The 12,483-nt window shown below is 36.7% G+C and overlaps 1 protein-coding gene across 1 annotated transcript; it reads right to left on the bottom strand.

The window, feature by feature from the left end:
- Positions 1 to 241: 241 nt before the first annotated feature.
- Positions 242 to 8,817, bottom strand: LOC102231326 (GTPase IMAP family member 8-like). Its single transcript, XM_023341677.1, has 3 exons — positions 8,757 to 8,817; positions 7,500 to 7,547; positions 242 to 2,871 (listed from the first exon to the last, which is right to left on the bottom strand). The coding sequence occupies exons 1-3, from the start codon at positions 8,779 to 8,781 to the stop codon at positions 743 to 745; spliced, it is 2,202 nt and encodes a 733-aa protein (XP_023197445.1). The 5' UTR covers positions 8,782 to 8,817; the 3' UTR covers positions 242 to 742.
- Between the last annotated feature and the right edge of the window lie 3,666 nt (positions 8,818 to 12,483).

Below are 12,483 nucleotides of genomic sequence, written 5' to 3'. Positions count from 1 at the left end.
TTACTCTCCATTTTATAAAATAAACAGCATCTACCACTAAGAACTGTTGTGTAAAGTTGTGCAATAAATTATCTTTGACGGTAACTATAGTGAATTGTGTGAACAGGTGAATTGTGCATATTGGGGATTTAATTTTGATGGATTCTCTCCTTTTCCCATCAGATGGGACAGTTATTAGTTTAATGGTGAAACAGATATTTTTTTTAAAAATGTAGCGAATCAACATTAAACCAGACACACATTTTTTTCTGACTTTATTTGATCTTATTTCAGAACTCAAACAGAAAACAATTAATTCTATGCAAATGCCATTTAAATCAGACATATTTATCAAAGTTACATACTTCCCCTTCAAAGTAATTGATTACATTAATATTTCTCTCTCTTTTTTATTTTATTTTTTACTCTTCTAACACAACAAAACAGATTTCAGTTATAGGTCTAAGGTTTCATTTCTTATGTGGTAAATTAAATCACTGTATCTTCAATTTTCTTTATTCTTATACAAAAACAGTTTTATATATACAGTATATATCTCACCAGTTTTCTATCCACATGCTCTAGAAATCACATATACAGTAAGCAGTGTTGATTATATAGACATCCTAAATTAAACATGCATCACCTTGAAAATGGAGATTCCTTGGAAAGTCTATGAACAATCATGATTAAATGATAGAGATACTTTAATTTTGTGATTTATTCCTGAACTAACCTTCAGGTGACTCAATAGCGTAATTATTCACTGAATTTTACAGAATTTCTTCTTCACTACAGCACCTGTAACTGCAGTCACCAAGCCCACTCCAGCCCCTACAGCAATTCCTATAGGACCTAATGCAGCTCCAACAGCAGCTCCAACAGCAACTTCAGTGATAATCCCAGCAACTGTTGTTCCAACAACAATTCCAGCAGAGGCCAAAACTCCACGGATGAAGCTGTTGTCTTTCTCAGCCTTTCTTCTTGCTTCATCAAAACTCATGTTTGGATTTTCCTTCTGCAGTTTTTCCATTTCTTCCTTTATGGCTTCCTCTGCTTCTTCCAGCATCTGGTTGGTGTAATATTTTCCCTTTCCTCCATTTTTCTTAACCATTTTATTAATCTTTTTGATAAGCTCTGTGACCTGAGCTGGATCTTTAGCTTTATTGTTGAACACATGGTATCTTTTACCGCATTGATCAATGAAATTCTTCAGGGCCTTGTTGTCATTGATTATTTTTTTGATGGAGACCTTGTCCTCCTCCAGGTCGTCTCCATGAGTGAACAGCACCATGCTGTACTGCTCTGATTCTTCTCCAAAAATCTCCTGGATGATTTTCACCGTGTTTTGTTCTTCTTCTGTGAATCTGTTTGGCTGGGTCACCACCAGGAAAACATGAGGACCAGGAGCAGCAAGTGAGACGCATTTAGCGATTTCTACTTTCACCTTCTGTTGACTTTGAAAAGTATCAAACAGACCTGGAGTATCGACCACACTCAGCATTTGATTGCTTAGCACTTGTGTTTCTTTTTGACACTCTGTTGTAACTGATGAGGAGTTAATACCAGATGTAAATATTTTCTCTCCTAATATGGTATTTCCTACTGCACTTTTCCCAGCTCCAGTTTTTCCCACCAGGACGATCCGGAGTTCCTCTCTTTTAATTCTCTGGCCTTCTTCCAGCATCTCTTTGGTGTAGCAGATTCCTTTATTGTTTTGAACCATCCTCTTGATTTTATCCAGCAGCTCTTGTGCCTGAGATGGATCTTTTTTTTTGTTGTTGAAGACGTGATATCCTCCTCCACACTTAGTGACAATGTCATGGAGAGTCTCGTTGTTTTCAATAAGGTTGTCAATGGAGCGGTTTTCCTCCTCCAGATCGTCTCCATGAGTGAACAGCACCATGCTGTAACACTCTGATCCTTCTCCCAAAATTTCCTGAATGATTTTCACCGCATTTTGTTCTTCTTCTGTGAATCTGTTTGGCTGGATCACCACCAGGAACACATGAGGACCAGGAGCAGCAAATGAGATGCATTTGAGGATTTCTTCTTTCACCTGTAGTTGATTCTGAAAAGTATCAAACAGACCTGGAGTATCGACCACACTCAGCATTTGACCATTGAGCACTCGTGTTTCTTTTTGACACTCTTCTGTAACTGATGAGGAGCTAATACAAGATGTAAATATTTTCCCTCCTAATATGGTATTTCCAGCTGCACTTTTCCCAGCTCCAGTTTTTCCCACCAGGACAATCCGGAGTTCCTCTCTTTTAATTCTCTGAGCTTCTTCCAGCATCTCTTTGGTGTAGCAGATTCCTCCATTTTTGTGAACCATCCTGTTGATCTTATCCAGCAGCTCTCTGACCTGAGATGGATCCTTGTTTCTGTTGTTGAAGACGTGATATCCTCCTCCACACTGACTGATGATGTCATGGAGAGTCTCGTTGTTTTCAATAATGTTGTCAATGGAGACATCTTCATCCTCCAGATCATCTCCATGAGTGAACAGCACCATGTTGTAACAGACTGATTTTTCTCCAAAATGATTCCGGATGATCTTGACTGTTTCTTCATCTTCTCGTGTAAATCTGGTTGGCTGGATCACCACCAGGAACACATGAGGACCCGGATCAGACAGCGAGATGCATTTAGTGATCTCAGCCATCACCTTTAGTGGCTCACCTTTTGTGTTAAAGAAACCTGGAGTATCTACCACTTCCAGAGTTTGGCCTTCGAATTCTCCTGATTTTTTCTCATTTTTCAGTGTCAGTGATGAAGATGAGGACAAAGATTTAAATACTTTTTTTCCTAAGATCGTGTTTCCTGTTGCACTCTTTCCAGCTCCAGTTTTTCCCAGAAGAACCATCCTGAGAACTGGATCCACTGGTTCTGTTAGGAAAAATATTAAATAAATGAGGAGTTAGAAGGAGAGTAACAAAATAATTTTCCAAATCTTTCATTTGTTTAAGCTGCATTACTGTCAGAACAAAAAGCAACCTTCTACTTAAATATCATTTGGCTTGAAAGAACTAATAAGGGATATTTAAAATTATTAACCTTTATAAGTTTAACTTTATGAAATACCCTCCCAGATAAATGATGTAACTATAGACTTCAGTAAAAATGTGAGAGATTTCTATTGTTTTTGTTTACGTTATTGTTGGTCTGACAGTCCATCACTAAATTTTATTCTCAAAAACCGTCTAAAATACTTTTAAATATATGATCAAGGCTGATCATCACCCTCTGACATGTCACTGTCAAGGGTTATATTTACAATGAGTATTCAGGAAAGAATTGAAAAGCTATTCTTTTGTATTTTAAGTAGTGCAAGAGGAAATCCAAGTCAATAATACATCCTGTTGGTCATTATAAATAACATAGAACTAGAATGACACCAAGATGGCTGCTGAGCAATCTTCCCAGATATAAAACATTTAAATAATTCAATTCCATAACTAAAATATACAATAAAGGATTCAAAACTCTGTCCTTATGTTCAATAAATGTTGCTAAAATAAAGATATCTTCATTCAATAAGCCAACTAAGATATGAGCTTCTGACAGCCAGAACAGATCAGGGTCTTTCTGTTGCGTCTTCATAAGCAGATTATTCGTCGAATCATAATACAGAGAATATTGAACTACAAAATAAAACTCTTAACCACATTAAGCTCACAAAAAACACCCTTTGTTTTCCAGCTCTATTTTCTCCAGAGATCTTTGTCTTCTGTTCATATTTAACTTAACAGTTTAAACACATCCTCAATTTGAATATAATTTCTAAGTTTGGGTTTCCTGCAACTGACACACAACTAAATGATCAGCAGAATGACCATTTTACGTCATTCTGCTGATGTAGAATAGTTGCGTCAGCAGCCACTCTACTGTGCATGTCTCCTGCAGAAGACAGCAAAGAAAATATTATTCCAACAGTTATGGTATGTTGTCGCTGCAACCCCCCTTCTCTCTCTCTACTTCCTCTTCTGAGAGGGGAGATGTGCTACCAGCTCTCCGTCTAAAGAGTGAATTGAGTTTCCTAAATCTGCTGGGATTTACCCTGCCCAGAACTGAAGTAAACTCAGTTTAACGCTGGCGTCGAGAAACGATTCGCCTGGTTTCTGACAACCTTCATTCAGATGCCCCAACCTTCTTCCCCCTGTGAATCAGCCAGACTGAGCAGCCTGCAGCCAACTAGTTTCACAGAGCACACCTGTTAACGTCAGTTCTTTCTCTTTATTACAACTTGCTCTTGTTACTGAACCAGGTTGGTTTTAGTGACTCAGCGAGTCCCAAGGATGTTGTTTTACTATGGGCTACCAGCAACCTAAAAACATTTTTCCACTTTTTCCTCTCCAGAATCAAACATCACAGCTATTTTACAACCATCAAAGAACTTTAAGGTGACTCATTAACTGAATGTCCACAACATCTTTTAGATTTTCTTTATGCTAAATATTTTATTATTAAGGCATTTTTGCAAGGGTCAGTACAGCTTAATTCAGTAGCAGAAATAATCAAATAAGTAAAATCAATCATCTAGTCTATCTTTCCCTACTGCTGACACTGAGAACTAAAAAAGGAACCTTTGAGTGAGACGGACAGAGTTTGGTGTTTCAAACCCCAGACCTGGCTTGATGATGAAGAAGGTGCTGCAGCAGGAGGAGGAAATGGATCGATGAAGGCAGGAATATCTGTAGGTCTGATGAGCTTTCGTCTCTGCATGGATGGTGAGGTCACACAGGACTTGGGTGCTGGCAGGAAGAGTATTGATTTAAAGCGACAGGTCTCGGGTCTTAGGGTGACTTCCTCATGTGTGTAGCGTTCCTCAGCTTCTTGTCTTGCGGCTCTGAAGCTCCCTTCATCTTGTCTCATAATCTTTCTGGTCCGTTGAGATGTAGACGAGTCAACCTCATGAAAGGAAGGCACCAGGTCTTTATCTTTGCCTTGGTCTTCATCTTTGGGGTCTGATTCCAGCTGATGTGCTGGAATCAGCTGGAATCAGCTGAAATCGCAATTACATGTGCGATTTGAAGCCACATGTTGCGGGGCCGACGGGTTGGTCCCCATGCACCGGACAGTCTTCGGCTCCATGGCCCCGGCTTTTCTTCAGCTGCAAAGTTCTTTGTCCATCTCAATCGTGGCTAGAAGCTGCCTGGAGGATCCAACCAATGGTTCCCCTTTTCCACTCACCTTTCTTAGGATCATTGATACGCCACCAGGTGATACCTTGCGTGGAGCCCCAGTCCGAGAGAGAGTGACAGTCATGTTTAGCTTCTTCCATTTTTTAATAATCGCTCCAACAGTTGATCTTTTTTCACCAAGCTGATTGGCAATTGCCCCGTAGCCCTTTCCATCCTTGTGGAGCTCTACCATTTTGTCTTTGGACAGCTCTTTAGTCTTAACCATGTTAGTCTTACTGACTGTATGGGGTAGACAGGAGTCTTTATGCAGTGAACAACTTCAAGCAGGTTCTTCCAAGCTATTTCTCTATAGCCCTACTACACCAAGAGTGTCCTGTTGTGGATTAACATTTACAACCCAAACTCCCATACGTTTTTTTTAACAGTTTTTTAAATTAAACCCGAGATTTTCTGGTGACTTTATTTTTATCAGAGCTGGATTTAATAAAATGTCATTATTTTCATGCTTCGTCAGCTATTAGCTTTTCCATCTTGTTGCTGTGAACATTTTTATTGCTGTGAGTTTTCATGTCTCAGATAAATAACTCCGTTTTGGCTGCTGGTGGGCCACCTGGATGTTTCCCCTTCAAAAACTGACCTTCAACATGTTTATTCATCTACAGTAGTAAATACTTTACTATTATGATGAAGATTGTTAAAGTCTTCAGGTTAGACTGAGCTAATTATCTTCTAATAATCAAGGATTGACCAAAATACAATCACTATAAAGATGCTGCTATAAAATTAATACTCTTTAGTTTTAATCATCTTTTTCTGTAATGTTAAAACTATTTATCTTTGCTATGAATATCTCTGTCATGATCCTCTGATGTTTATCTTTTTTCTGGTTGTTTCTTAGTGTAATTTGGGTTTTTCTTCATCAGTTAGTTTCTCTGTATTCGTTTTTGTAGTTGGGTAAAAACTTAGTCTGTTTCTTTGTGTTTAGCTTTTATCTGTGGTTTTATTTTAACTTATTATTGCTCTTCTTTGTGTCTACTCATACTTCCTCTGTGTTTTCTTTGTTAGTTATTCTCCTTCCCTTAGTTTTCCTGCCCAGTATTTTCCTTTATCAGCTGATTGGGCCCAGCTGAACACAACTTCACTCTCCATATTGTAAGGAGAATATTTTAAGGTTGCTACGTGATTGTTTCAATGTGTAACAGTGTTTTCATTCTTGTGTGATACACATGCTCATGGGAAAGTCTTATGAAGCGGTTTCTCTAAACTCTGTTTTACAATACTGTAAACTGTTTCATGAATATTTCTATGTGACAATAGAAACATGAAAATAACTTCCATAAAATTACAGAACAGCTGAAATATTGAATTCCTTTAAATTTAAATTAAAACCCACAGGGTTAGAGTTGCTTTTGAACCAGAATAAATAAAATATTGACAAACTTATTTGATGTGTGATGATGACACTTGATAAAATGTATTGCTTACTGCTTTTTTCAACTGTTTACTGGATGGTGTATTTTATAACTTTGTATTTTTGTGTTTTTATAATATAACGCCTTTGAACTGCCATGTTGCTGAAATGTGCTATATGAATAAGATTGATTGTCTGCTACGCACCATCATAAATATCCTTGAATGTTTAATTTCCCTTATGAAAGAGAACAATTTGGTTTTGTATCTATGTAGATTCTCTATGTGAATGGAATCATAACCTCCCTATAAAACTCTGCTCCTTGTCAGATTCTCCCTCATAGTCAAATGTATTACCTGTTTTGCACAAGTATTTACTTGTATATGTTTTCTTTTATTTTTTATTAAATCCACCATGAGATTAAAACATTTGTGTCTGCACTTTGCTTTGTTACCCACGCCCACAGTGACTCATGGTGAGAGGGGAAGAAAACGGTTGAACAGGAAAATTAGACGATCATTTGTTTAAGCTCAGGTGAGAATGGTGGACAGACCACATGACTGATTACAAAACACGATGCTTCCTTTCTCCAACTTGGCCTTATGTGAAGATAACTGTAAAGTGGAATTAAGCGGCGAGTGATCTTATTTTTTACAAATAAAATCTGAAAAATTATCAGAAAGATCTGTTCTGCTCTCCTCTGATCAAACTACCACATGTTTGCTGTGGAAAAGACTCCAGATCTCAATCTGTGTCCACCAGGGTTGATCAGAGCTCTGTGAGATATTCAGAGCTTGGGATGATGTTATACATCCAAACTCTGCTTTAAACATCGTTACAACATTCTCCCTGACCTGCTGCTGATTCCTGAATCTGAAGTTAATGTTTCAAGGCCACAATGCAAAACACAATGATCTGGGATTTAGTTTCAACATTCAGAAAAGTATGTGCATTAAGTTTACCTTGTGTTTCTGATCCAGCTGCAGCTGCTCCAGTCACCTCCATTTCCTCTGAGAAATTACATTTTCACATATTATAAATAGGTAGAACATGCCATGAGGACCTAGTTCTGGCTAAACCAGTTTCAGACAGACATAGTGACAAAATAAACAAAGAAACATTTCATTACATCCCTGGTTGTTCTGGTTATGATGTATAATTAAAAACCTGTGACTGCTATTTTAATTCACCTTTAAAAGAGTCATTGATGTCCCTGTGGATGCAACTTCTACTCTATGTAGTAATACCCTCAACATCAAAAATGTTTTAGCCCTAAGTGCAACATAATGCATAAAGCGGATTAAAAAAGAACTATGAGGAATATTTTTACAGTTTTTAAATTAGTGACATTATTTAACAACAAGCTGTGTAGCTGAAGCTGAACAGAAATATTGCTGTAATGTTGAATCTGCTCTGTAACTGGAAACAACTGCAGTACATCATAGATCTGGCAGTTTAGGCTTTTGGTTAAGTTTCAGAACCATGTTGATGAAACAACTGTAAACAACAACTATATAAGAAGATGTTACTACATGCAGGGACAAGAAGCCACAGAGAAAGACTGTTATAAACCGGTTTATCAGGAATTAATAAACGGTCTTTCTCAAGCCCGGGCTCATCTAAAACTCTAACTGGGAAATTATAAAGCTCATCTTAATCTGATGCAGTCCTCCAGCTTCCTGAAACAATTCCCCGTCAAATCTGTTTTCAACCACTAAGGTTTGTCTGAAGAAGCTGCATCGATGTTTCCTTTGACCATCTCTGCCTTAAGTTTGCTTCTGCTAGGACTGACATCGACTCTTTTCGATTACCAAGCAAACCACTCAGCCACGGTCACAACTTTAAATCAGACGGAGAGGAAAACTGTGGAACATTTATGTTTATGAAATGATTGAACAATAAATTATGAAGGCATAAAAGTCTACAGTCTAGTGAAAGTAAAACACAAAATATCCTCTGATATTAATAGGAAGTTGAAGCAATGAGCTGCAACACAAACTAATTTATAAAGTTACTCATTGGTGAAATCTGGTGATTTTCTTATCATTTGAAATCTTTAAACTTTAAAGACAGTAATATGGAGGTAGTGAACAATGATGTGAAGAAATAGTTTGAAAACATAAACAATGAGAAATAAATATATTAATTAGATAAAATTATATAAAAAATATATCTAATGAAGAAGAGAGTCAAAAATATTAGCTAATAAATGTTCTTACCAAGAAGATGAGTTGTATCACTCATGTTTGGTCTCTTCTGGTTGCTCCTGCTGCTGCTGATGTTCTGATGCTCAATAGTTTCAGTTTCATCTTAGCTCAGATATATTCAGTCTGTCACGTGTTCTACCTGTGAACATGTGACATCTGGTGGTTGGAAACAGAGCAAGTGATGGTGATGAAATAGAAAGTTACAGCTGGAGTTTAAAATGTAACGGTTTAATATTTACAGAATCTTTTGTTAAAGTCCCAACCCAAACCTAAAGTAATTCTGCGTTGTGCATCTCTGCTGCTGCAACTTTTCTGCTTCCAAGCTATTCCTGTAGCACAACTTCACTAAGACTGTCCTGTTGTGGATTAATATTTACAACTCAAACTCCCATAAGGTTTTTAACAGTTTGTTAAATTAAACATGATATCTTCTGGTGACTTTCTTCTTCCCAGAGCTGGATTTAATAAAGTCTCATTATTTTCATGCTTCAGCTTCACCAACTGTTAACTTTTCCATCTTGTTACTGTGAATATTTTCATTCTCCAACTGTGAGTTTTCATGTCTCAGATAAAAACTCTCAGCATTTTATCAGCTGCTCCTCGTTCCCCTGATTCGGCTCAGCTGAACACAACGTCACTCTCCATGTCCGGACTGATTTTCACTGTTCTTACATTGTTCACAGTCTAAACTGTTCACAGTCAGCCAAATTGTGCACTTTATTGAATGAACTGCTGTTGTATTTGAAGATGATTTAATGGAATAACGTGTGAAAGAAAAATGACAGAAAACACAGAAAAATACTCAGTATGCAAATTACATTACATCCGAATAAACATTAGTTTATATAAATACGGTGGATTAAAAGGTTCATTTAAACTTGGAATTATCCGTAGATAATTCTGTCTCAAAGTTTAGACATTTATGTTGTTGGCCAAGATAATTTGGTATATGACTCCACCATGTTGCCAAATACAATTACTAAACTATATAAATTACCTTACATGGATCAGGTGGCTTCATTGGCAATGGTTGATTTAGATTTAGAGATGAACTCAGATCAGGCTTAACTGAACTAAAACTTCATTGTGAAGGTGTGGTGGTGAGCCACGATCAATTACCTTTAGAGGAAACTGTTTTAAGTTTATATGAATTGGTTTAAACACACACTGAGCTAAATTAAACAGTTTGAGTCAAATTTTCTAAATCTTGCTGACTCAGATAAATGTGGCTTCATCATGTGGCTGGATAGGACGATTACACAATGGAGGGAGGTGCACTCTCATTTCTTCCATACTTCTATGGTCAAGGATGCAAAAGGTCTCTAAATTTTGCCAGTTTGTGCTAAGAATCTGAAAATAACACCAAATAACCAAACTTGTCTCTCCTTTAAGCTGGATTTATTTTCATGCTGTTCTGTTTGATTATGAATGCAGAAAACAATAATAAACTTTAAGAGCACTCAGCCTCAAAGTTTGATTTGGTTTTATTCAAACAAAGAAGCAGAGATTCTTGCAAAACTGTGAAGAATGACTGAGTTTCACTGGTGTGAGCAGTTTAGTCGATGATTGTGGAAGATACACATATTTGTGTTAAACAAAAACTTGTCTAAAAACAGAGTGAGGCATATGAAGATACGGCTATACATAGAGTGTATGAAATATTAAAAGCAATTCAAGGAAAGTATTCTGAAACTTATGAGCTCATTTGGATCAAAGTGATTTTTTCCCCAAGATTTTATTTGTAAAGTTTGGAGGTCAGATGAAGGATTAGATTTTTCTCATTTTTATAAATAGCTTCCCTTCCTCCCCTCACTTCAACCAACCACCTGGTGGTGGACACTGACAAAAACTAGTTATGTCACTAAGTAGAGCAAGAAAATTGTTGAGTTAACTGCAAACGTTCAGTCATGACCTGGTGGGCCGGTCTGTCAGTCAAACCTCTCACTGCAGAGCAGAAGAGGACAGAGGTTGATTTTTAAACCTTTGCTGAGGTAGAAAAGATCAGAGGATAAGACGGGCTTCACATGTAAGTTTCAGTTGATCACCAATCTCCCAAAACTAAGGAAATCGGTGCCAATAAATTGGTGCGCCCCTACAAACTTTATCTCTAATACAAACTTTGTTGTCACTTTAGTGCCATTAGCAGCTGGCTGCTTTGCTGTTTCAGTAGAGAGAAGGAACTGAGCCACAATCAATCTCTTTTCAGACTAAATATTTTGAAAAATCCCTCTTGATGCTGGCAGAAGTTGCTGAAACATTCGTCTTTGAGTTCTCTGTGCAAACGGATCTTCTGCACTGATGTGGGTACGTTCCCAAGAAAAATCTAATTTAATCAAAGAGACAAGGGGCTGTGTAAGGAACCAGGTGCTTTAATGCACACAAGAACAGAAGATTTTGACTTGTTTACTTGCAACTTCAATATAACTGAACTTGGACTACAAAATGGCTGCAAGGAAAGTAAAAAAGAGGCCTCACAAAACCGATTAGCTGGAAATCATGTTTTTTATCAGTTCCACAGCAAATGTTGTGACATAATAGAAAACATTATAGACAATAGAGAAAAATTAACAGACTGGAAAATCTAACCCATAGAATATAAAACCATCGACTCAGCACAGCAAAAAAGTAAATAAGTTTACTTTTTTTTGCACTCCTTGGCACTCAAAGTACACAAAACATATTTAAGGGCTAAAAAAGTGGCTTTTGCATGATATGTCTCTTTAAATCTGCATGGGGTTTCAAAAAACTAAACTAAAATACAAACACGTTTCTAACTAAATTGTAAAATCTATTTTAATTTTTAATGTAGACAAACCAAAGTCTGTCTGTACTTTTCAGAGCTGAGCAGTGAAATGTGATGAGGAGCAGAACGATGAAGATGAAAACCAGAGAAAATGACTGATGCTCTTTACTCTGAGTTATAAAATCGAATTAGTTTAATTCACCAAACTCAAAGCAGATCAGTTTTCTAGCCTCCAGCTGCCCTCTGACCTCTGAGCAAGGCAGCATATAAGCTGCTTTATATGATAAAAACACAAAACTAAACAAACAGTTACAGCATAATAAAGAAGCATAACAGAGAGTTGGAATATAACTAAAATGAATCAATGTCCCAGTTTTAAATCAAAAACAGATTTAAACTTAATGAGATTTTAGGTTTTATAGGAATTCAGTGTTTCCAGAAATCTACTGTGATTCCAGTTTTATCTAGAGAAACGAATCGATCTGCAGCTGGAAATGATCCAGTTTGGTTTAAACATCCTGGATCTCATGATGATAGAAACCTGTTTTACTCCATATTAAACACATTAACATCATAACAATTCTGATATTTCATATTCAGCATTAAGGCAGGCAGGTTCACTAAATCACAGCAGGATTAATGTTCAACATGGTCAGATTAATGTTTCAGATGTTTTTAATCAAAGTTCAGGTTGTTTTAGAAGCTGCAGGTTTCAACAAGTTACTCAAAGTTCTTCATGAAAAATCAGCTTCAAGTTTTAATTATTAGACAAACATGTTTATGATCTCCTGAAGACATTCTGCAAATAAAAACATTATTATTATTATTATTATTATTATTATTATTATTATTATTATTATTATTATTATTATTATTATTATTATTATTATTATTATTATTATTATCGGTTCAGTGAAAACAGTTGCAGGTTTATTTGCTGAACATTCTGACTTCCTCCCATCATCGTCTTTATTGTCCCAGTTTCTAGTGAACGTC

This window comes from Xiphophorus maculatus, chromosome 11, assembly GCF_002775205.1.
Source record: "Xiphophorus maculatus strain JP 163 A chromosome 11, X_maculatus-5.0-male, whole genome shotgun sequence".
In the NCBI taxonomy this organism is placed as follows: Eukaryota; Metazoa; Chordata; class Actinopteri; order Cyprinodontiformes; family Poeciliidae; genus Xiphophorus; species Xiphophorus maculatus.
Note: the sequence above shows the minus strand (reverse complement) of the source record. Positions and strands in the feature narration are given on the sequence as shown.

Coding starts and splice junctions, on each gene's coding strand:
- LOC102231326 (XM_023341677.1), bottom strand. CDS start 8,781: ATGAGTGATACAACTCATCTTCTTG. Junction 7,548..8,756: donor TGATACAACTCATCTTCTTG/GTAAGAACATTT, acceptor GTAATTTCTCAG/AGGAAATGGAGGTGACTGGA. Junction 2,872..7,499: donor AGCTGGATCAGAAACACAAG/GTAAACTTAATG, acceptor TTTTCCTAACAG/AACCAGTGGATCCAGTTCTC.